General features: G+C 44.7%; 1 protein-coding gene across 5 annotated transcripts in view; it reads right to left on the bottom strand.

The window, feature by feature from the left end:
• The window catches only part of mpp7a (MAGUK p55 scaffold protein 7a), a 550,968-nt gene that overhangs the window by 196,029 nt on the left and 329,079 nt on the right, over positions 1–25,860 (bottom strand). For all 5 annotated transcript variants that reach the window (XM_085987688.1, XM_085987686.1, XM_085987689.1 and 2 more), the window contains one exon: positions 22,209–22,286. In XM_085987688.1, coding sequence (XP_085843814.1) covers positions 22,209–22,286 — 78 coding nt within the window. The remainder of the gene's footprint in view (positions 1–22,208; positions 22,287–25,860) is intronic.

Raw genomic sequence — 25,860 nt, 5'->3', positions numbered from 1 at the left:
GAGTGACAAACAGCATTGTAATAAAGTGTATTCAAAAATAGGAGGGATCAGACAGGGGGAAATGCGAGGCAGACTAAGAAAGCTTCAGAATGTGTGTGTGTAAATGGCTGGAGCGTGATAAATAAGATTGATGAGTTGCAGATGCAAGTAGTCACATGGGATGATGATGAAACAGTGGCAATAACAGAGATCTGGCTCAAATAAGGGGTGGAATAGGCGCTTAATATTCCTGGCTACAATCTATTCAGGAAAGATTGGGAAGGAAAAAAAGGTGGTGGCAGTATTGATCAAAGATACTGTGACAGCACTGGAAAGGGATGATGTACTTGAGGGTTCAAAGACAGAATCTATTTAGTCAGAATTAAGGTATAGAGGAGCAAATACGCTGTTGTGTGCACACTAGCAGGCTCCAAATAGTGGGAAGGAGATCGAGGAGCAAATTTGCAGACAAATTGCAGAAAGATGCAAGAACATTAGAGTAGTGATATTGGGGGACTTCAATTAGACACTGGGAAAGTAACAGTGCAAAGTGGGGCAGGAATTCCTGAAATGTGTACAAGAGAACTTTCTTGATCAGTATGCTTCCAGCCCAACGAGGAAGGAATCTGTGCTGGATCTAGTTCTGTGGAGTGAAGTGGGGCAACTGGAGCAGGTTTCGGTGGGAGAGCATTTGGGAAACAATGATCACATTATTAGGTTTACATACAGGAAACTTTCGATTAATCGGCCCCTAAATAACCGGAACGCTCTATCCACTGGCAAAATTCAGGAGTCGGTTCAGGTAACTTTTTTTACTTTTAGTTACTTTTTTTTACTTCATTTGTTGCTGTGCAAGGGTGTAGCTGAAGCTGTTGCTAAGCTACAGAGACGCTTGCAACTTGTGCCGATTGTTTTGAAGCTGTTGAAGCAACAGGGTTTGTTGCTTTATACAGAGCTCTGAGCTCCGTATCTTTTACTACAGCGTTCGGTTATCTGGAATTGTCGGTCCCGTCCGTGCCAGATACCAGAAAATTTCCTGTAGTAGTTATGGAAAAGGACAAGAAAAAAATCAAATGTGAAAATATTCAACTGGAGGAGGGCTAACTTCTGTGAGTTGAAAAGGAATCTGGCCCAGCTGGATTTAAACTGAAGATTGAAGAGAGGCCAGAATTGGAAGAGCACAGATACCTCGGGTTGTAGGGCTGGTGGAGATTACAGAGATCGGGAGGGGTGAGGCCATGGAGGGATTTGAAAACAAGGATGAGAATTTTGAAATCGAGGCATTGCTTAACTGGGAGCCATTGTAGGTCAGGGAGCACAGGGTGATGCGTGAACAGGACTTGATGTGAGTTAGGACACGGGCAGCAGAGTTTTGGATGACCTCAAATTTACTGAGGGTAAAAATTTGGAGGCCGGTCAGGAGTGCATTAGAATAGTCAAGTCTAGAGGTGACAAAGGCATGGATGAGGCTTTCGGCAGCTGATAAGCTGAGGCGGGGGCGGAGTCGGGCGATGTTCAGGAGATGGAGAGACAGTCTTAGTGAGGAGAGAGGAGCAGAGAGTGGCGGTACAGTGAGTACTTAAAACTCACTTTCGCGGGCTTTTTTTGCAGAGGCTTACCAATCTCATAGACCGGCGGCGGCGTTCCTGAGCCACGGCACGATTCAAAAAGTGACGCGGGCAAGAGGAAGCAGCTGATTGGGTGAGTACGGCCAGGTGAGTATTTATACTACTCTATAGTCTGACAGTTAAGATTAATAGTTTATAAAATTTAGAAGGTCTTAAATTTTTGTAGTTATAGTTTCTAAGGTCTCTGTTGTGTATCGGGGAGTGCTGATAACCAAGGGCCCTTGAGTATATCACTTAATAGTGTAATTAGTGGTATTGATTTGATTTAATTTAATTTAAATTAATTAAAGGGCAAGTCATGGCAGGAAAGCTTGGCCCCGTGGCATGCTCCTCCTGCGCTATATGGGAAATCAGGGACACTTCCAGTGTCCCTGACGACCATGTGTGCAGGAAGTGTAACCAGCTGCAGGTACTGACAGACCGCATACTGGAGCATTCGCGATGCTGAGGACATCGTGGATAACACGTTTAGGGAGTTGGTCACACCGCAGGTAAAGGCTGCACAGGCAGGAAGGGAATTGGTGACCACCAGACCACCAGGCAGAGTAGTAAGTGCAGGCAGGTAGTGCAGGGGTCCCCTGTGGCCATCCCCCTCTCAAACAGATATACCACTTTGGATATTGTTGAGGGAGACGGCTTATCGGGGGAAGGCAGCAGCAGCCAACTTCCTGGCACCATGGGTGGTTCTGCTGCACAGGACGGGAAGAAAACAAGTGGGGGAGCTATAGTGATAGGGGATTCTATTGTAAGGGGAATAGATAGGCGTTTCTGCAACCGCAAACGAGTCTCCAGGATGGTATGTTCCTTCCCTGGTGCAAGGGTCAAGGATGTCTCGGGGTGGCTGCAGGGCAGTCGGGAGGGGGAGGGTGAACAACCAGTTGTCGTGGTGCATATAGGTACCAACGATATAGGTAAAAAACGGGATGAGGTCCTAAAAGCTGAATATAGGGAGTTAGGAGGTAAATTTAAAAATAGGACCTCAAAAGGTAATAATCTCAGGATTGCTACCAGTGCCACGTGCTAGTCAGAGTAGAAATAGAAGGATATTTCAGGTGAATACGTGGCTAGAGGAATGGTGCAAGGGGGAGGGATTCAAATTCCTGGGACATTGGAACCCATTCTGGGGGAGGTGGGACCAGTACAAACTGGACGGTTTGCACCTAGGCGGGGCTGGGACCGATGTCCGAGGGAGAGTGTTTACTAGTGCTGTTCGGGAGGGTTTAAACTAAAATGGCAGGAGGTTGGGAACCTGTGCAGGGAGACAGAGGAAAGGGAAGCAAGGATAGAGACAAAAGACAGGAAGGAGAAACGCAAAAGTGGAAGGCAGAGAAATAAAGGGTGTAAATCAAACAGGGCTACAGTAAATAATAATTCTAAAAGGACTAAGAGTGTTAAAAAAACAAGCCTGAAGGCTTTGTGTCTTAATGAGAGGGGCATTCGTAATAAGGTGGATGAATTAGCTGCGCAAATAGATGTAAACGGATATGATGTAATTGGAATTACGGAGACATGGCTCCAGGGTGACCAAGGCTGGGAATTCAACATCCAGGGGTGTTCAATATTCAGGAAGGACAGGCAAAAAGGAAAAGGAGGTGAGGTAGCATTGCTGGTTAAAGAGATTAACACAATAGTAAGGAAGGATATTAGCTCTGATGATGTGGAATCTGTATGGGTGGAGCGGAGAAATACCAAGGGGCAGAAAACGTTTGTGGGAGTTGTATACAGACCCCCAAACAGTAATGCTGAGGTTGGGGATAGCATGAAACGGGAAATTAGAGACGCGTGCAAGAAGGGCACAGCAGTTATCATGGGTGACTTTAATCTACATATAGATTGGGCTAACCAAATTAGTAACAATACTGTGGAGGAGGAATTCCTAGAGTGTATACGGGATGGGTTCCTGGAACAATATGTCGAGGAACCAACTGGAGATCAGGTCATCTTAGACTGGGTATTATGTAATGAGAAAGGATTAATTAGCAATGTTGTTGTGCGAGGCCCCTTGGGGAGGAGCGATCATAATATGATCGAATTCTTCATTAAGATGGAGAGTGAAGTATCTGACTCAGAGACTAGGGTCCTGAATTTAAATAAAAGAAACTACGATGGTATGAGGCACGAGTTGGCTAGGATGGATTGGGGAACGTTACTGAAAGGGTTGACGGTGGATAGGCAATGGCAAACATTCAAAGATCGCATGGACGAAGTACAGAATTTGTTCATCCCTGTTTGGCATAAAAATAAAACAAAAAAGGTGACTCAACCGTGGCTAACAAGAGAAATTAGGGATAGCATAAGATCCAAGGAGCGGACATATAAATTGGCCAGAAAAAGCAGCAAACCTGAGGATTAGGAGCAGTTTAGGATTCAGCAAAGGAGGACAAAGGGATTAATTAAGAGGGGGAAAATAGAATGAGAGTAAGCTTGCAGGGAACATAAAAATTGACTGTAAAAGCTTCTATAGATATGTGAAGAGAAAAAGATTGGTGAAGTCAAGCGTAGGTCCCTTGCAGTCAGAATCAGGGGAATTTATAATGGGGAACAAAGAAATGGCAGCCCAATTAAATACATACTTTGGTTCTGTCTTCACAAAGGAGGACACAAATAACCTTCCAGAGATGTCGGGGAACATAGGGTCTAATGAGAGGGAGGAATTGAATGAAATCAGTATTTGTAGGGAAATGGTGTTAGGGAAATTGACGGCACTGAAAGCCGGTAAATCCCCAGGGCCTGATAATCTACATCCTAGGGTACTTAAGGAAGTGGCTCTAGAAATAGTAGATGCATTGCTGGTCATCTTCCAAAATTCTATAGACTCTGGAATAATTCCCATGGATTGGAGGCTAGCTAATGTAACCCCACTATTTAAAAAAGGTGAGAGAGAGAAAACGATGAATTATAGACCGGTAAGTCTGACATCTGTAGTGGGGAAAATGCTAGAGTCCATTACAAAAGATGTAATAGCAGAGCACTTGGAAACCAGCGACAGGATCGGACAAAGTCAACATGGATTTACAAAAAGTAAATCATGCTTGACTAATCTACTGGAATTTTTTGAGGATGTAACTGGTAGAATAGATAAGGGAGAACCAGTTGATGTGGTGTATTTGGACTTTCAGAAGGCTTTCGATAAGGTCCTGCATAAGAGATTGGCGTGCAAAGTTAAAGCACATGGGATTGGGGGTAAGGTACTGTCTTGGGTAGAGAACTGGTTGGCAGACAGGAAGCAAAGAGTTCGAATAAACGGCTCTTTTTCCGAGTGGCAGGCAGTGACTCGTGGGGTACCGCAGGGATCGGTGCTAGGACCCCAGCTATTCACAATATATATTAATGATCTGGACGAGGGAACTAGATGTAATATCTCCAAGTTTGCAGACGACACAAAGCTGGGTGGGCGTGTGTGCTGTGAGGAGGATGCAGAGAAACTCCAGTATGATTTGGACAGGTTGGGTGATTATACTGCATCTGCCATGCATCTGCCCAATGTGGATAAATGCAAGGTTATCCACTTTGGTGGCAAAAACAGGAAGACAGATTATTATCTGAATGGCAGTAGATTGGGAAAAGGGGAAGTGCAACGAGACCTGGGTGTCCTTGTGCACCAGTCGCTGAAGGTATGCATGCAGGTGCAGCAGGTGGTTTAGAAGGCAAATGGTATGTTGGCCTTCATAGCGAGAGGATTCGAGAACAGGAGCAAGGATGTCTTGCTGCAGTTGTACAGGGCCTTGGTGAGACCACAGCTTGAGTATTGTGTGCAGTTTTGGTTGCCTTATCTGAGGAAGGATGTTCTTGCCATGGAGGGAGTGCAGCGAAGATTCACCAGACTGATACCTGGGATGGCAGGAATGAAGTATGGCGAGAGATTGGGTCGATTAGGTTTATATTCGCTAGAGTTTAGAAGAATGAGAGGGGATCTTATTGAAACTTATAAAATTCTAACAGGACTAGACAGACTAGATGCAGGAAGGATGTTCCCGATGGCGGGGGAGTCCAGATCCAGGGTCACAGTCTAAGGATAAGGGGTAAGCCATTTAGGACTGAGATAAGGAGGGTGGTGAACCTGTGGAATTCTCTACCACAGAAGGCAGTTGAGGCCAACTGATTAAATATATTCATGAAGGAGTTAGATATATTTCTTAAGGCTAAAGGGATCAAGGGATATGGGGAGAAAGCAGGGACAGGGTACTGAATTTGGATGATCAGCCATGATCTCATTAAATGGCGGAACAGGCTCGAGGGGCCGAATGGCCTACTCCTGCTCCTATGTTTCTATGATGGCGCGGATATATGGTCGGAAGCGCATCTCGGGGTCAAGTATGACACCAAGGTTGCGAACAGTCTGGTTCAGTCTCAGACAGTTGCCAGGAAGAGGGATGGAGTCGGTGGCTGGGGAACGGAGTTTGTGACGGGACCGAAGACAATGGCTTCAGTATCCCAATGTTTTGTTGAAGGAAATTTCTGCTCATCCAGTATCGGATGTCGGACAATCGGTGTGACAATTCAGAGTGGAGGGATCGAGAGAGGTGGTGGTGATGTGGTGCTCGATGTTGTCAGCGTACATGTGGAACCTGACGTTGTGTCAGAGACAGCCTAGTGAAATGGAGAGACATATGGCAGATGAAAATGAACACAGAAGTGTGAAGTGATTCATTTTGGTAGCAAGAATACAGAGGCAACATAAACTAAATGGTACAATTTTACAGGGGTGCAGGAACAGACACCTAGGTGTATACGTACACGTCTTTGAAGGTGGTAGTATGAGTTGAGAAGGCTGTTAAATGGGCATGTGAGATCCTTAGCTTTATAAATAGAGACAGAGTACAAAAGCAAGGAAGTTATGCTAAACCTTTATAAAACACTGGTTTGGGCACCAGCTGGAGTATTGCGGCCAATTCTGGGCACTACACTTTGGGAACAATATCAAGGCCAGAGAGAGGGTGCAGAGGAGATTTACGAGAATGATACCAGGGATGAAAAATTTCAGTTACGCTGAGAGATGAGAGAAACTGGGGTTGTTCACCTTAGAGCAGAGAATTTTAAGGGAAGATTTAATAGAGGTGTTCAAAATCATGAACGGTTTTGACAGAGTAGATAAGGAGAAACGGTTTCCAGTGTCAGAAGCGTCGGTAACCAGAGGACACAGATTTAAGGTAATTGGCAAAAGAACCAGAGGTGACGTGAGGAAAAAAAAAAATTTACACAGCAAGTTGCTGTGATCTGGAATGCACCATGCAACCTGAGCTTTTCCCATGTCCATTCGCGTGCGCACTTTGGCTGCCACTCCAGACCCGAGCCTTGCAATACTTTTCCACTTTTTCCCTCTTTCCCTTTCTCTCTATCCCTCCCTGACCGCTCTCGCCTGTCGTCATGCCTCCTTTCATCTCTCTTCTCTGATTCTCTGCCCGCCCAAATCCCTACCTCAATCATTCATTACTCTTTGACCTTCCTACTTTCCTGCCGCTGTCCCATGCTTGACTCCCTCTTAGATAAGCCTACAGCTTCCCTCTGTGCCGCTCTTGGCATCCTACGAAGGGCCCATCAAGGCACTCGGCACTGCCGCCTTACGAGCAGCGACCCCAACTGTCCCATCCTACTCTCTGCCGACCATCCCGCCCAGCACGCCCACTGGGGGCAAACCTTGCCAATCTCCACCCCATCCAACTCAACCCCCCCCCCCCCCCCCAAGCGCTGACCCTATGGACGCTGGCAGTGGGGCAGCCATCACCAATGCTCTCCGCAGCTCCCTCCAGAATATCCGTTCACTTGCAAACAAGGCCCTCGTCAACCATGAGTTTATCACCTTTAGCCATGTGTTAATTCTCCTAATCTGTCTGCTTCTATGCCAATTTGCACGTGGCTTGGGCAATAATCTAGAAATTATTACCCTCGAGATCCTGCTTCTTAGAGTCCAACTCCTGATACTCTTTCAGCAGGTCCTCCTCCCTGTTCCTACCTATGTCGTTTGTTCCAATGTGGACCACGACAACTGGATTTACCCCCTCCCTTTCCAAGTTCCTCTCCAGCCGCCGTGAGATATCCCTTACCCTGGCAACACACCCTTCGGGATTCTCGTTCTTGGCTGCAGAGGACAGTATCCATCCCCCTAATAATAGTCCCCAATCATGACCACATTTCTATTCTGCTCTTCCCCCCACCCCTTGGACAGCCTTCTGAGCCATGGTGCCTTGGTCTGCATTGTGGCTGTCCTCCCTGCAGTCTTTCTCTTGTCCTCATATGTAGCGAGTACTTCGTACCTGTTGGTCAGGACCAGTGCACAATATTAGTCCGTTAAATATTTTCATATTGCACGAAGGTGACGCCACAATGGAGAAAAGTGGCATCATGGTTGCGGGGGAGTAGCAGCTTTACAAGAACAGCCTGCATTCTGCAAATTAATGGAGCAGAAATTCCATTCCCTATGGGTGTGTACACGCTGTGTACTCACCCGTAGGGCCAATGGAAATGCCGGTTTCAGGCATGAACTGCGCATGCGCTGGAAACCGGCATTTCCGATCTGCCAAGAAAGGTCGCGACAGATCCTCCGGCTGCCTTGGAGCAGCGCCTCTGCGGGGCAGGCGGGGGGGGGGGGGCGGGGAAAGAGTTCCGTTTTTTGGAGACCCTCTGCCCGCAGAAAACACTTACAATTCTTGCACCTGGAAAAGCAGGCATAAGGCCGGCTTTTACCAGGATAAGAGTTGAAAAAAGTAAAAAGAAAAGTTTCCACTGATTTATCATTGAAAAATACTTTAAAGAAAGGTAAGTTTATTTTTAGCCCCATTAAAAACTTTAATTATTTTTTTCAAAAAATAAAATTTTTGTTTAATACTTAATTTATGCAATTTATAAAGTCATTTTAAAAATGTGATTAAAAAAAAAATTATTTAAAGTTTTACTATGTTTTGGGGGTGATTTCCATTCATATATTTGACAGGTCTTCCTGTCAAATGTATGAAGGGAGATTCCCTTCTCTGATTGGCTCCCCATGGCCCATGTGATCCCAGGGACGCTGCAAACCGCCTGCGCCTCTGGGATACGTGGGCCCTGCACACCGGCAGTTTGGAGAGGCCCAGCAACGGAACTCTGCGCCTCCTGGGAGCCCTCCGGTCCAGGTGCAGATTTTTCAAGATCGCAGCCCTCCGCCTGCGAACGGAATTTCTGGCCCAATATAACTTAGATTTTAAAATGTTATTTACATGTTATTTGAATTACCTCATGGAAGGCAAAAATACAATAGTTAGAGAATCTGTACATTATGAATTATGCCCAGTTTGTGGCACAGATCCTTACCCACTCACAAGTTTGTTGATCAGCAGTTATAAATTGTATTCTACATCTCTTGGTGGGAAACCAAAAAAATTGCAACATGGACTGGGATAAATTGTGGAAACCCGAGAATGATTGATAACTTGCAGAGGAGCAACAAGTAGCTGCCATTCCCTTAGTGTATCCATATGCAACATGCTGACTGTGTAACAATTAATTAACAGGAGCAGACCAGCAATTTGCTAGCAACTCTGCAAACAAAAATCATTGGTCAAAGCCAAAATCTGCAGATTCTGACATGCTTGATCAGTTTTTAAATTGCTCTGCAGCTTGGCAGCTGCTGAACCTATTTTACCTGCAAGTAAAGTCCATGCATTGACTCTTCTACATTTTGCAAGCTGTTATATGGCAGCAGATTAAATTAATTGACTTGCTACGGATCTCATTGTGGAACTACAGAAGCCTCATTAATGAAAAAAAGTCATTGTAAGATATAGATTAGTTTAGATGCTGACGAAAAAATGCAGTCAAGGATTTCAAACAACAAAAACATTACTGAGGGATCACACAATTACAATCAGCAGCATACAATAGTCACAAATGGAATTGGTTTTAAAAACAATGCCAGGGTCTCAAACGGTTTCAGCCAGTAATGAACAATTGTGCGCTTAGTTTAGTAATTAAAATAACCAAAATGGTATAAAATCAAATTTCCTCTGTTGCATTACAGACGACATTTTTCTTTATAATTTTCTATTCTTAACAGAAAACTGGTCCTGTCCAACAGCTACAATGTACTCACTACACCGTGGCTCAGAAGGCTATCCAGGGGGTTGCGGGGGGGCAAGAACAGAATAGAAATGTGGTAGTGATAGGGGATTCTATTATTTGGGGGGTAGATAGCGTCCTCTGCAGCTGATAACAGGAATTCCGAAGGGTATGTTGCCTACTCGGTGCCAGGGTAAGGGTTATCTTACGGCGGCTGGAGAGGAATTTGGAAAGGGAGGAGGTAAATCCAGTTGTCGTGGTTCATGTCTGTAATGTATGTAACTTTAAAGGGGGGGGGGGGGACTACTTTCTGCAGCTCATGTATATTGTAGTACCGGCAGTGACCACACCTGTATATAATGCTGAGCAGTAATCTGTTGTTTCAGTTGCAGTTTGAACCACGTTGAGTAAACACCTGTTGTACCGTTCTCTGCAGTCCTTTTCTTATTATTACACGGACGTAACAGTGGCGACGAGCAAGTTCGAACCTACCTGCAACTCTGCATCACCTCCCAGGGATTCCCTCCTGGAGAACAGTGGAAGAAGGTTGAGTCCAGAAGCACGGGCGTCGACCACGGGCAACCGCCCAGTCATCCAGCGGAGGTTTGAGCATCGCAGGGGAGGCTGTCGAGAGCCAGGCTTGACTTTCCAGTCACGGTGGTCCAGCGAAACGGGCTGGCAACAGGTACTGCGCAGACCCTTCCCGGACAGCGACGGGCTAGAGCCCGACCGAGCGGCACAGAAAAAGGCCAAGCAGCGTCGACGGGGGAGAGAGGGCAGAGTGCACAGGGCGCAGCCGGTGTTCAGGACCGAGCGGCGTCAACGGGGGAGAGAGGCGAGAGAGAACAGAGCGCAGCCGGTGGTCAAGGGCTGAGCAGCGTCAACGGGGGAAAGAGGCGCGCAGGAAATCGCGAGGCGCTGCCATTGCCACGAGGACCGCAGAGAGCGGCGTTGGCAGCAGCGCAGGAGCAGCGCACGAAACCCACAGGGCATCGCCATTTGCCACGAGGACCGCCGAGAGCGGCGTTGGCAGCAGCGCGGGAGATGCCATTTTAAGCCAGTCTAACCACACCCAAAAATGCTGAAGAGTGGCAGTATCACAGCGTTCGACAATGAAGTCGAAGATTGGACGACATATGTCGAACGCATAGAAGTATACTGCAAGGCGAATGAAGTGCCAGATGACAAGAAAGCGCTGGTATTGTTGAATTCAATGGGTGCAAAAACGTATGGCTTACTACGAAACCTAGTAACCCCAGAGAAGCCAGTAGAAAAGGATTTTGAAAACATAGTGTCAATCCTACAGGACCACTTAAACCCCACACCCGCTGCTGATAGCAGAAAGATTTAAGTTTCACAAAAGGAACCAGCATAAAGATGAAAGTAATGCTGAGTATTTAACGGAACTGCGCAAGCTATCGAAACACTGCCAGTTTGGAACGGGACTAGCAGATACTTTAAGGGACAAGTTTGTGTGTGGGCTTCAAAGTGAAGGAACCCAGAAATGGCTTCTATCAGAAAAGGATCTTACACTGGACAAGGCTTTCAGCATTGCAGTATCACACGAAGCAGCAGCACGGGGCGCTGCAGAGATACAACGGAGACCGCAAGAATAGGGCACAAATGAAATGTCATGCGGAACAGTGAAGTGCTATCGCTGCGGCAGAACAACACACGACCATAATGATTGCTGGTTCAAGGACAAAGTGTGCAGACAGTGTGGAAAAGTAGGACACATAGCAAGAGTGTGCAGGTCGGGAAAGAAAACCAGCAGCAAGAAATCTCCACAGGAGAAGTACAAGAAGGTACAGAAGGTGACGGAGAGTAGTTCAGATGAACAGAAGAGTGATACAGACTCCGGAAGCAAGGAGCTGGGTTGTCTGAAACTACATAATGTGATCAAAACGGAGGATCACCAAACTATCTGGGTCACGCTCAAGACAGCAGGAGTCCAAGTGAAAATGGAATTGGACACAAGATCAGCCGAAGTCATAAACCGAAGGGACTACAAGCGGCTATTCTCACATATACCCTTGAGAGATACAAAGATTGTCTTGAAGACGTACAGGGGGCAAAAAGTCTACCCCAAAGGAAAAATAAGGGTGAACGTTATATATAACGGCAAGGAAACACCAAAAATGGACCTATATGTATTGCCAGATGGAGGACCACCACTACTAGGACGTGAATGGATCCGGAAGATACAGCTAGATTGGCATTCCATACAAGCACTGACTGTAGATGCTAAAAAGGGTGACAACGTCACACCTGGACGACTGTCAAAATGCTAACTGACGCACAAGTGTTCCAGCAGGGACTCGGAACACTAAAAGGCATAACAGCGACGATCAAAATAGAGGAAAATGCAAGGCCAAAGTTTTTTTTTTTTTTAAGGCCAGACCGGTACCTTATGCGATCCGCCCAGCCGTCGAAGCAGAGCTGGAAGGTTTGGAACGTTCAGGAGTACTGTCCAAAGTGGACTGGAGCGAGTGGGCTACACCCATCGTTCCTGTAATGAAGAGGTCGTTGAGTAATACGCCTGGGGAACCAAAGAAGGTTCGCATCTGTGGGGACTTTAAGGTGACAGTGAACCCAGTCCTTCACACTGTACAATATCCGCTTCCGCAGATTGAAGATATTTTCGCCTCGCTATTTGGAGGGAAACGCTTCACTAAGATTGATCTGGCCCAGGCGTACCTGCAAATGGAGGTAGAAGAAGCCTCGAAACAGTACCTCACGATCAACACTCATAAAGGTCTCTACCAATACAACCAGCTGGTGTTCGGGGTAGCATCAGCTCCCGCTATTTGGCAAAGGGCAATGGAACAAGTCCTGCAAGGGATTCCAGGGACCGAGTGTTATTTGGACGACATCCTGGTCATGGGCGAAAATGACAATGATCACCTCGCCAACCTGGAGCAGGTGCTCACTAGATTGAAGGAATATGGGCTCCGAGCTAATCGCCACAAATGCGAGTTTTTCCAGAAGCAAATCTCGTATTGTGGCCACGTTATTCATAAAGAGGGGTTACATAAGTCCCCTGGAAAGATTGAGGCAGTAGTCAAGGCTCCAGCACCGGAAAATGTGTCACAACTGAGGTCGTTCCTCGGGCTGGTGAACTACTACCATAAGTTCTTGTCGAATTTGTCTACCATACTACACCCACTGAACACCCTACTGCAAACGGGGGTACCATGGAAGTGGAGTGACGAATGTAAACGAGCTTTCAAGAGCAAAGCATTGATCACATCAAAAGAGGTGTTGGCTCATTTCAACCCAGCACTACCAATTCGGTTGGCGTGTGATGCATCACCCTATGGCATTGGAGCGGTGCTGTCGCACAAATTCCCGGACGGCTCGGAGAGGCCAGTAGCCTTTGCGTCTCGGTCACTAACCTAAGCCGAGCGTAACTGCGCCCAGGTTGACAGGGAGGCCCTCAGCCGAGTGTGGGGACTGAAAAAGTTCAATCACTATCTGCACGGGCAGAAGTTCACCTTGCTGACTGACCACCAACCACTTGTCTCCATCTTTAATCCAAAGAAGGGCGTTCCGGTGATGACTGCGCAACGGCTACAAAGATGGTCCCTTTTTCTAGGGGCGCACCAATATGAAATCGAGTATAAAGGCACGAAACAGCATGGAAACGCTGATGGGCTATCACGCCTGCCACTGCCTACTGTGGAGGAAGCACCAGCAGTGGATCCTGTCGAAATATTTCATTCGACTATAATTGAATGCTTGCCAGTAACTAACGCTGGTATAGAGGAGGAGACCCGAAATGACCCGACACTGTCTCGGGTATATGATTTGACGGTGAAGAGATGGCCAGCACATGGCGACTCACTGTTGCCAGCATTCTCATCCAGAAGAGAACAGCTGTCAGTATGCCAGGGGACCTTGATGTGTGGATCCCGAGTGGTAATTCCACCCAAGTTAAGGGAGAGAGTGCTCAATGAGCTTCACGAAAGTCATCTGGGAGGGGTGAAAATGAAAAGCCTTGCTGGGGCTTATGTGTGGTGGCCGGGAATCGATCAGCAAATAAAATGAGGATAAATAAACTATTGAAACTCAGAGGATAAAACCCCTGGTCCTGAATGATTACATCCGTGCATTTTAAAAGAATCTAGGGAAAAAATAGCAGAGGCATTATATTTAGTAATTCGTTTGAAAAAGGTGTAGTGTCGGAGGACTGGCGGATAGCTAACGTAATACCTATATTTAAGAAGGGAGATAGAACATGTCCAGGGAACTATAGGCCAGTCAGCTTAACATCGGTGGTAGGAAAAATAATAGAATCCCTACTAAAGGAGAAAATAGAACATCTAGAAATTAAAAGTATAATAATAAAGTTAGCATGGATTTCAAAAGGGGAAGTCTTGCTTGACCAACCTAATTGAATTTTTTTGAAGAGGTAACCGAGAGGGTAGACAAGGGTGATGCAGTAAATGTAATGTATCTAGATTTTCAAAAGGCCTTCGATAAGTTACCACATAATAGACTAATGAGTAAGGTCAGGGAATGTGGAGTCAGGGGATAAGTAGCAGAATGGACAGCTAGATGGCTTCAAGACAGAAAGCAGAGAGTAGGGGTAAAGGGTAGCTATTCAGAGTGGCAGAAGGAGGGAAGTCATGTTCCAGAAGGATCGGTGCTGGGAACACAGTTGTTCACAATTTATATTAACAATGTAAACTTTGGAATCAAAAACACATTTTCTATATTTGCGGACAACACCAAATTGAGGGGCATAGCCAATACTGAGGAGGACTGCAACAAATTACAAGACAACATTAATAAACTTGCAGAATGGGCATATAATTGGCAAATAAAATTCAACACATAAATGTGAGGTACTACATTTTGTTAAGAAAAATAGGGAGGTCACACATTATTTGGAAAGAATGTAAATCAGGAAGAAGAGCAAAGGGATCTAGGAGTACAAATTCACTAAAAGCAGCGACACGGGTGAACAAGGCCATAAAAAAAAAAAACAAGCACTAGGGTTTATTTCTAGATGGATTGAATTGAACAGTAGTGAAGTTATACTAAACTTGTATCGAACCTTGGTTAGACCACACTTGGAGTACTGTGTGCAATTCTGGTCGCCATATTATAAAAAGGATATAGAGGCACTGCAGAGGTTGCAGAGAAGATTTACAAGGATGATACCAGAAATGCGAGGGTACACCTATCAGGAAAGGATGAAAAGGTTGGGTCTTTTTTCTCTTGAAAAGAAAAGGCTGAAGGGTGACCTAATAGAGGTTTTTCAAATTATGAAAAGTTTTGATAGTGTAGATACAGAGAGTGTGTTTCCATTTGTGGGGAAGAGCAAAACTAGAGGCCATCAATGTAAGATAGTTACCAAGAAATCAAATAGGGAATTCAGAAGAAACTTCTTTACCCAGAGAGTGGTGAAAATGTGGAACTTGCTACCACAGGGAGTGGTTGAAGCGAATAGTATAGATGCATTTAAGGGGCGGTTAGATAAGCATATGTAACCCCTTCACGGTTCTCTAGATATATGAGAGATGTGGTCTCTGTTGTAGACAGTATTCTATAGTCCAGTAAGGAGATCACTACTACAATGGCTTAATTCTAATTATCTTACTTTATAGTTTTAAGGTCAGACAGTATAAGATGATTACAGGTCAATGAACTAAATTAGACATTTGCATACATTAGAATGAATCTAGACATAATAAACATACATTCTCCATTTGCATGGATTCAAAGGAGAATCTGTCCCTGTGTCCAAATTCGAGTGCACTCTTTCGTTGGCGCGCTTAAGTTGGAGCTCATGGTATGTATAATGTCTGCAAGACTTACGACTCCGAACCCCTTCGTTGAATTCTCTTCACGATCACTGAATCCCACTTTGAGTTCTGGATGCAGAGCTACTAATACGAAGGGCGGTGGCCGAGTTTGGAAACCCGGGACGGGATGCGGCAGCCATTTGCCTCCTGAGCCCTCTTTTCAGAGCTCCTGCCCTCTTTTTTTCCAGTCGCTCCTTTTTCCCGCTCGAAAACCCCGACTCCACCCCTTCCTCCTGGGGTTTCTGCTTGGAGACTGCGCAGCCTCACTGTCTGCAACAGTTGACACTGGTGCAGAATTATGGAAAGTCTGCTCTTAGTCACATTGTGTCCTTAAAAGTTCTTGCCGTACCTTCACATGGGCAACTTTAACCCAGGGATTTATAACAATGATAATACAGTGTCTAAGTTAAAGATTGATAACCATACTTAGCGTACATAACATTTCCAGTGGGTATTACACATATGAGGGAGAAGGGAATAGAGGGTTATGCGGATTGGGTTAGATGAGAAAAGACGGGAGGAGGCTTGAGTGGAGCATAAACACCGGCATAGACTGGTTGAGCCGAATGGCCTGTCTCTGTGCTGTATATCCTATGTTTTAAATTTACAGATTCTCATTTGTTGCCTTCTGTAGGCCACAACCCATCCTTCACCAATAAGTAAGGGGTTTTGGGCCACAGACTTGTTCAACATTTTCCAGCAATGCCATTAACTCACTGGCAAAAAGTGTGACTTAAACATGATGAGCCAAATTCTATCAGTTTCTAACGGATATACACAATATACAGGCTTATATAGCCCGAGTGGCAATTACCGGCATTACTGCACACCTGGGCTCTTAAAGGCACATACACTACAATTCCTCCCCTTTTAGCTAACCAGTACATCATATTTTAAGTAATTATTAATTACATGTTATAAGAAAAATAATATACATTGCTGTAGTTAATTAATTATAAATCAGTCTCTCAGGAGGCTTCCTGACTCGGTCCGGATAATGCCTCGGGGGTGTAGTAGTTTCTGGTGGTGTAGTAGGTTCTTCTGGCAAGGCTGATTCGGCTTGAATGCCACGGTCGGGTTCATCGGGTTCCAGTATCACCGGATCGGAGGTAGATATGGGTATCTCTACTTCATCGTTAGATGTATAGAGTTGTGGTGTAGGTTGTCCCTTTTCGGATGACTTTATGATTTGGTCAGCATGGCGCCTTATTATGCTTTCTCCGATGTCCACGGTATACATCAGTGGTCCTAGTCGTGTGCAGATAGTTCCAGGCTGCCATTTCTCGGTACGGTAGTCCCGGGCCAAAACTTGTTGACCTATCTGGAAGGTTCTAGTTGGCCTTTCATTCATGCCTTGAAACTGCCGGTTCTCCACGTCCCTTCTGATGTTGGGCTTGACTAAATCCAGCCGGCATCTTAGGTTTCTATTGAAGAACATCATGGCGGGAGTTTGGTTGGTAACCATATGTGTTGCATTCCTGTATGCGAATAAGAAGTTATCCACCTTGTGCTGAAGTTTTATGTCTTCATTACCCATGGCCTTTATGGCCTTCTTGAAGGTCTGGACAAACCTTTCAGCCAATCCATTGGTGGCGGGATGGTATGGGGCGGACGTGTAGTGCTTAACCCCATTGTTTTTTAAGAACTTTCTGAATTCTTCGGACACAAATTGCGGTCCATTATCAGAACATAATTGTTCCGGCAGCCCATTCCTGGCAAATATGGTCCTTAATACTGTGATGGTTTTTTCCGTGGTGGTGGAGGACATCTTTATTACCTCCGGCCATTTGGAGTGTGCATCAACCGCGATTAAGAACATTGAGTCCATAAATGGACCAGCAAAGTCGATGTGCACCCTTTGCCAGGGAGATGAGGGCCACTCCCATGGATGTAGAGGGGCTTGGGGTGGAGCGTTTTGGACCTTCTGGCATCCTAGGCAGCTCTTGGTCATGTCTTCGATGTCTCCATCGATACCTGGCCACCATACAAACGCCCTAGCTAGGTTCTTCATTTTCACTCCACCCAGATGCCCCTCGTGAAGCTCCTTTAGCACTTTATCCTGGAGTTTGGGTGGAATTACCACTCTGGATCCACACATCAAGGTTCCTCGGCACACTGACAGCTGTTCTCTTCTTTGCGAGAATGCTGGCAACAGTGGTTCGCCATGTGCTGGCCATCCCTTCACTGTTAAATCGTAGACCCGTGAGAGAGTCGGGTCATTTCTCGTCTCCCTTTCAATGGCAGAATTTGTTACTGGTAGACATTCCACTATGGTAGAGTGGAACATCTCTACTGGGTCTACTGTAGGTGCCTCTTCTACCGTTGGCAACGGTAGGCGCGATAAACCGTCAGCATTCCCATGCTGTTTTGATCCTTTGTATTCTATGTTGTATTGGTGTGCCCCTAGAAAAAGGGACCACCTCTGTAGCCTTTGCGCTGTCATAATGGGAACACCTTTTTTAGGGTTGAATATGGAGATGAGGGGTTGATGGTCAGTCAACAAGGTAAATTTTTGTCCATATAGGTAATGGTTGAATTTCTTCACTCCCCATACCAGGCTGAGTGCTTCCCTGTCGATTTGGGCATAGTTACGCTCAGCTGAGTTTAATGAGCGTGACGCAAAAGCTATCGGCCGTTCTGAGCCATCAGGGAATTTATGGGATAATACTGCTCCTATGCCGTAAGGGGAAGCATCGCACGCCAGTCTGATTGGCAGTGATGGGTTGTAATGAGCCAAAACTTCTTCAGATGTGATTAAGTCTTTGCATTTATGGAAGGCACGTTTACAGTCTTCGTTCCATTTCCAAATCACTCCTGTTTGTAGAAGTTCATTAAGAGGGTGTAGAAGAGTTGATAAGTTCGGTAAAAATTTATGATAGTAATTTATTAATCCCAGGAACGACCTTAATTGTGAAACATTTTCAGGTGCTGGGGCTTTTATGACCGCTTCAATTTTTTCAGGTGACTTATGCAACCCTTCATTATTAATTATGTGGCCACAATATGATATCTGATTTTGGAAAAATTCACACTTGGGGCGATTTGCTCGTAGGCCCCGTTCTTTCAGCCTAGTGAGCACCTGCTCCAAATTGGCAAGGTGCTCGTTGTCGTTTTCTCCTGTTACAAGGATGTCATCTAGGTAGCAGTGAGTCCCCGGAATCCCTTGCAGGACTTGCTCCATAGCTCTTTGCCAGATAGCTGGAGCTGATGCTACTCCGAAAACCAGTCGATTGTACTGGTACAGGCCTTTGTGTGTGTTTATCGTGAGATACTTTTTAAGAGGCCTCTTCAACCTCCATCTGTAGATATGCCTGTGCCAAGTCAATTTTGGTGAGACGTTTCCCTCCGGATAGTGAGGCGAAAATATCTTCCAGCCTCGGAAGAGGATACTGTACTGTGTGAAGGACTGGGTTTACAGTCACCTTGAAGTCTCCACAGATGCGAATTTTCCTCTGTTCTTCAGATTTATCTTCATTCAATGCTTTTTTCATGACTGGAACGATGGGTGTTGCCCACTCGCTCCAATCTATTTTGGATAATACACCTGCTTTTTCCAAATTCTCCAGCTCTGCCTCGACTGCTGGACGCATTGCGTATGGCACCGGTCTTGCCTTAAAACATTTGGGAATTGCTGCATCTTCCACTTTTATTGAGGTGGTGATGCCTTTCAAGGTTCCTAGTTTCTCTTGAAACACTTCTTTGGCGTTGGCCAAGATGTCTTTTAATCGTTCAGGTATGATGTCATCATTGTTTTTTTTCTTACTGGTCACCGTCAGTGCCTGAATGGAGTGCCAGTCTAAACGTATCTTTCTGATCCATTCACGTCCCAACAACGGTGGACCACCATCTTGTAGAATGTATAAATACAACTTTTGTATTTCTTTGCCGTTGTATACAACAGGCACCCTTATTTTTCCTTTGGGGTATACTTTCTGCCCCGTATATGTTTTTTAAGATAATGGATGTGTCTTTTAGAGGTATATGCGAAAATAGCCTCTCATAATCCCGTCGATTTATTACGGTTAGAGCTGATCCTGTATCTAGCTCCATTTTAACTGGGGACCCTGCTATCGTGAGGGTAACCCAAATGGCTTGGTAATCATCTTTGGCAAGTACATTATGTAATTTGAGACAGCTTAGTCTCTTGTTTTCAAAGTCGTTATCGCTCTTCTGGTCTTCGGAGCTACTGTCCGTCATCATTTGTACCTTCCTGTACTTTATTGATTTTTTTTTTTCTGTCTGTGGATTTATTTTGTCCAGATCGGCATACCCGTGCAATGTGTCCAATCTTTCCGCATTGCCTGCATGCTTTGTCCTTGAACCAGCAGTCCCTCTGGTTATGGGTGGATCTGCCGCAGCGATAACATCTTTCGAAACCCTGTGTCATTTCATGGGTGCCGAAGTCCTGTGTCTTTTGTTGTATCTCTGCAGCTCCTCTTGCTGCTGCTTCATATGATACAGCCATACTGAAAGCTTTGTCCAATGTTAATTCTTTTTCAGAAAGCAGCCTTTTTTGTGTTCCTTCACTTAAGAGACCGCAGACGAATTTGTCTCGAAGATAATCTGCTAGTCCTGCCCCGAATTGGCAGTACTTTGATAGCTTTCTTAATTCGGTTAGGTAATCAGCGTTACTTTCATTCTTGTGTTGATTTCTCTTGAAGAATTTGAATCGTTCCGCTATCAGCAGCGGTGTTGGGTTTAAGTGCTCCTGCAGGGTGTCAACAATTTCTTTAAAATTCTTGTCCTTTGGTTTGGCTGGAGTGATTAAATTTCGTAACAGCCTGTATGCCTTTGCGCCCATTAGGTTCAGCAGTACTGAAGCTTTTTTTTCATCTTCTATTCCATTTGCAGTGCAATATACCTCTACTCTTTCCACGCATGTGGTCCAATCCTCTATTTCGCTATCAAAAGCATCAATATTGCCAGGCTTAGGCATTTCAGAAAAGATATGGTGCTTCCCGCGCTTTTTTTTCTTTTCTGCAGCAAAGATATGGCGCTTCCCGCGCTTTCCCGCCGCTGCTGCCGATGACAACGCTGTTTACTGCGGTTTCCGTTTTTTTTTTTTTTAATTTACTGTCGGAGACTCGTTCCCGCCGGAGTTTCTCTCCAGGTCTGAACGCTGACCTGCTTGCCGCGTCGGCCGTCTCCCGAGTGCTCCCTCCCAGTCCGTTATTGCTTGCCTCCGATTTCGCTGCCTGTCTCAGCTGCAGAGCCAGCCGCTGGAGCCCCAGCCTGACGCCCAGGAAGGATTAGCACAGTACCTGCCACCAGCTTGGCCAGCTGGTGAAAACACAGCTTCTCTCACTTCCTTGAGTCTTCTGGACGCCCGAGGAATCGATGTCCTTGAGGTGCTGCCGAATTGCAGGTAAGTCCGTTTCCACTTCGTTGCCACTGTAGTGTCCGTGTGTTGATAAAGACACTGAAGACAGGAGTTGGTTCATAGGTATTTACTAAGCAAAGTCGGGGGGGGGGGGGCGGGGGTTCTAACAGATGTACACAATATACAGGCTTATATAGCCCGAGTGGCAATTACCGGCATTACAGCACACCTGGGGCTCTTAAAGGCACATACACTACAGTTAGATCCACCTTCCACTGGACCAGGTAGACATAATATAACCCCATTCCCAGACCTCTGTCAATTCTGCTCTTTAACAGTTCAATAGAATGTACGCAAAAGCAATGCCAGTTTTCCTTTCTCTGCCTGTCAGGAATCCTCACCGCCCCCAGATAGCCAGGCAAGATCTAGAACTGTGTGTGTGATGTTCCAGCACAAGGCACGAATCCTCCCACTCTGCGATGCTGCGTTCGTGCACCAACGTACTTCAGCACTGGGTTGTTCGCAAAGCAGAGTTTTGAACTATATAAACAAGACTTCCACAGAAGCAGGTTTAATATTATTACCGATTGTTTAGGATGGAACTTGTATAAAGGAGGTGAAACGCAGTGACCTACAACATGAGAAATATCTTACTCAAAAAAAATATATTCATTCAGCAAAAGCTCTGGGCTTCGGGTAAAGCTTATCTCCCATTGTTCAATATTTCTCCCACCAACGAAAGCCTGCAAAATGACAGAACAAATTTATCCATGCTTTCTTTGGCTGCCAAAAAGTGCCCATGCCGTGAAAGCAACTTGAAAGAAACTTCAACATTTAAACAATAGCAACATTAGTGGTGGGCAACACATGAGCATAAAGTTGTTAAATCCAAGGAACTGGGCACAAACTCAGTTAATGCTTACAATATTAATCATTCTCAGGTGCACGGACAATTTGCTAAGGGAAAAACCATAATAAATCCTATCCAAACATTATAGGTAGGAGTTCGACACAAGTTTTACTGTAGCTATTTCTTATGCCTAACTTGTTTCACTATGTCTGTCTGTCATTTCACCCAAGCTGTTGCTTTGTATATTTTAATAGATCTATACTTTAGTCTGTTTTTCTTGTGCTGTCTAAAATATCATGTTATTTGACAGTTCTCACCGCTCCTCCATGTAGGATTAAACATGCTATTCAAACTAAACAAAGCTCGAGTTAAACAAGGGAAAAGCCTGATATTCCCCACCACCCCGCCCTCCCACCCCCCAACACCTCAACAAGCAGATAATAAAACCTAAGAAAATAAAAAGTTGTACAGCTCTATTGGAAAAAGAAAGTGACTGATCTGACTTCACCTCACATAACTATTAATTCCATACAGACACTGTGGATGCATTCATACCCAATGATCTCATTACAAAGATGAAGGACACTTACGTCGTCTGCCAAAGTGGCTGCATTCTGAAGAATGGGTGTCGGGCTCTGCCTCTCATACTGCTGAAGCTTTTCATGGATCTGGAAAGAAATCACAGAATGTTTAATATAATTTATCCAGCAAGAAGGAAATAGGGCAATATAATCTTACTGAACAAACACAACAGAAGTTTCTGTAACAAAAGAAAAAATATTCATGGAAACCTAAAGAAGTCAGACTCATAATGGCAATTCATCATAAATTTCAGCAGTGGAAATAAAAGTTCAGCGTGCATATACCAATCACCTGGAAAAAATGTTGAGAATGCAGTGTAATCACAAATGAATTTTACAAGTTACAAAATACTGAAAAGCACTTCCATCCAAAATTACTTTGGGGCCATTTGAAATTGCCTTAAGTACGGAGTACATATTTTGTACCACAGAATTATAGGAAAATCCCTTCTTGTTTTTTTCATGTCCTGCACGCATTTAAAAGTCATCAGTTTAACCTGTAACAATATTGTACTTTTTAATTTTGTACATTACTGCAGGAAAGACAGTTTGAAAGTCACAAATCCACTATATACATTTGAATCATAATGAAAATGCATGGAATTAGCAGAATTGAAACTTGTGTTTCTACATTTTTTGGCAATATAGTTGAAGCTCCATTATAGTGGATGACATCTGTAGTAATATTTTGAATACATCTGGTTCACTGCTTTGGAATTTATTGCCTAATGGGAGCCCAAGAATTTTTGTTTCTGCTACTGCTAACTAAAAAAGGACAGTACACCGCCAATACAGTAAATGGCCATACAAGCAAAGCTACACTTTGCACACTTCTATAGATGATAATGCCTAATAAAAATGAAGCTGCATATACCACGTCCCTATAAACACATTAGGCTCAGACAGTATATTTTGAATTTAATTTATATTCGGTTTGTTGTATTTTGTGAAACTTAAAGCATGTCTGGCAATTCATTAACAACAGCTGATCCCAGCAAGACCAGATCTCAAGTATCTCTACCGCGTCCCCCCATACCATTATTGAACATTGGCTCATGCTTCATCCCAAGCTGCGTTCCATCTGGAGCTACATTTTTCCTCTGGCCTGCCTCTTCTTTTCAGCTGCCGGGCTGCACTACTCCTTACTGCTGTTGATCCATATCAAAAATAAATCAGGTACTCCCTGTAGAGCATCTGGGATTTTTTTGACACATACAGATGATATAATTAACATCGATAATTCCACAAATTTCTGCTAGTTAGAGCTATTTTAATGGAAAAAAGATTTTTGAGTTGACGTAATTGAAATGGTCAACACTATGAAGGGAACTGGTCAGCCTGGTAAATTATTCACTGAGGGTTTCAAATATCAGGAGACTGGAGTTAAAAATTCAAAAGTTAGATATGAGAAGGGAAGTGAGGAAGTACCTTTTTAAAGCCAAATGGTAATAGTCTGGTGGAAAAAGTTATCTATTATCTTGATTGATAGCGATTGCAAACATTTATCATTCTGTATTAAGAAGGCTTTCCTGGTATCTGTTCTAAATTTACTCTGTTATATCCTCAAAGAATTGCCGTAAAAAAAAAATTAACTCTGCTTTTTATACACCCATGTTGGCTTGGAATTATCAGTTTTACTCTTGCAGATGCTCTTAAATTGCTTCCTTTGTTAGAAAGAAAGCAATTTAGAAGCAAACATGCGAGTGTAAAAGCAATCAACAACATTTTAATATACCAACATGTCAAGCTAACCGAGCTATAATTCCCAAGATTGTGCATGCAAAGACTGCAAACACAGAAGCTATCTGGTGTCTTAACACCATTGGTATTCAAGCTTGCAAAATGTTATGCCACCACACCTGCTAATTCCACTCGAACTTCTTTTCATACTCTTAGATAGATTCCATTTGAGTTCAGTACTTTCTGAAGCATGAGGTATTTGCTTCTTAATGACCGTTTCATAGCTGACCATTATTTTCTCCATAAACACAAATGAATCTCGCACCACTTTTGCAACCTGCCGAGAAATACCACCGAGACTTTCCTTAGGGAGTAAAATTTAAAAGCTCTAATATATTGCACAGCCAACTTAGCTTAACTACTGCCTCCTCCCTGGAAGCTTCATCCTCAAGACATGCCCTGCGGTACGGGACAGTTTATCGTTGTGTATGCGCCTCTACCTATGCCATGCCAAAACTTTGACGTTGGTCCAAATAATTTAAAATCTCCCTCTATGTCCCTTTGTATGTGAATATTGGTCATTATTCCAGACCCAAGCTCCAAACTACACTTCTCCTTTTCCAGGCCATATTCTGCTCTCTCCTCCTGTGATTCACCTTTCTCCAACACCATACTTGCCTCAACCCTTCATTTCACAGTATGTCTCAGCCTATCTTTTTTCTTGTTGCTACCCAAGGTTCCCTTGAACAAACTCAAAGCCTGCATCTGCATTTCGTCTGATATCCTCTACCACATTGTGGCAGCACTCAACACCAGCTTCCCCAAAGCAGCAACCCCAGCTGCCCCACTCTGCTCCCAACGCACTCAGCTCATTCCTTGGAGCTTATTTATCTTCACTCATGTTTTCCCCATCCAGTTCACCTCTTCCACTGTCCCCTCATCTCAGTCAGCGAATTACCAATCACCGCCCCACTCCGTATCACCTTCCAGAATGTTGTCTCCCTCACAACCAAGGCCATTGTCATCCATGACCTCATTGTGAATCTATCATCCGGGCACTGACTGAAACCTGGCTTACAGGAGATGACTGCTTCCCCCTCACCAAAAGTGCCTCATCTAGCATTCCATCACTTAACTTACCCAAACTATTGTGGGGGTAGCATAGCTCTTACATAGTTCCACTTGGGACTCCTTTCTGCTCCCCCAACCCTCAAGCACCTTCACCTCTTCATTGCTCTTGTCGCACTTAAAATCCTTGTTGTGTACAGGTCTAGCACCGAATGCAACACCAAAATCTCCTCCCTCAGCTTTCACACCGAATAATTTTTTTATACTTGATGACTTCCACCGATACCTAAATTCTTGTAGCTCATCACTGAATTCTCAGTGCTCTTATACTCACTCAACCTTACCCTTTATAGAGGCACAGTTACCCCTTTAAACTTGATCATCTCTCATGGCCTTGATCACCAACAAGGCCATCTCTGACAATTTTGTCATCTCTCTTACCAACCCTGATGTTTCTACAACCCAATTAGAATCACCATCTACCTAAGCTCTCTTATTAATTCACTTTCAAATCCTTGTGTCAGGTGACAGAAAACCAATGTCACCGAGGACATAGTTTAGGACAGGATGCGGGCAGTGGAATTTTGGATGAGTTGCAATTTATTGAGTTATGAGGTTGGCAGGATGCTAAGAAAGGCATTAGAGAAATCAAGCATGGATTAGGGTTTTGGCGACTGTGCAACTAAGATGGGCTGAGGTGGATGAAGCTGTAAGTAAAATGTCTTGGTAGGGTGTTTGAAACCTAGCTTTGGGCTGAGCAAGACAGAGGTTTCAGTCTGTCTGATGCAGCCTGATGGTGTTGTTGGGGGGGGGGGGGCGGGGTGCACAGGCAGTGGTGAGGGGGGGGAAGGAGTTTGTGGTAGTGATAAAAGGGGTCATAGTAGCATGGATAAAAAATTGGTTAAGTGATAGA

The sequence above is a fragment of the Somniosus microcephalus genome, chromosome 5, assembly GCF_052327205.1.
Source record: "Somniosus microcephalus isolate GS21.2 chromosome 5, FLI_Smic_1.0, whole genome shotgun sequence".
NCBI lineage: Eukaryota > Metazoa > Chordata > Chondrichthyes > Squaliformes > Somniosidae > Somniosus > Somniosus microcephalus.
This window is presented reverse-complemented; position numbering and strand designations above follow the sequence as displayed.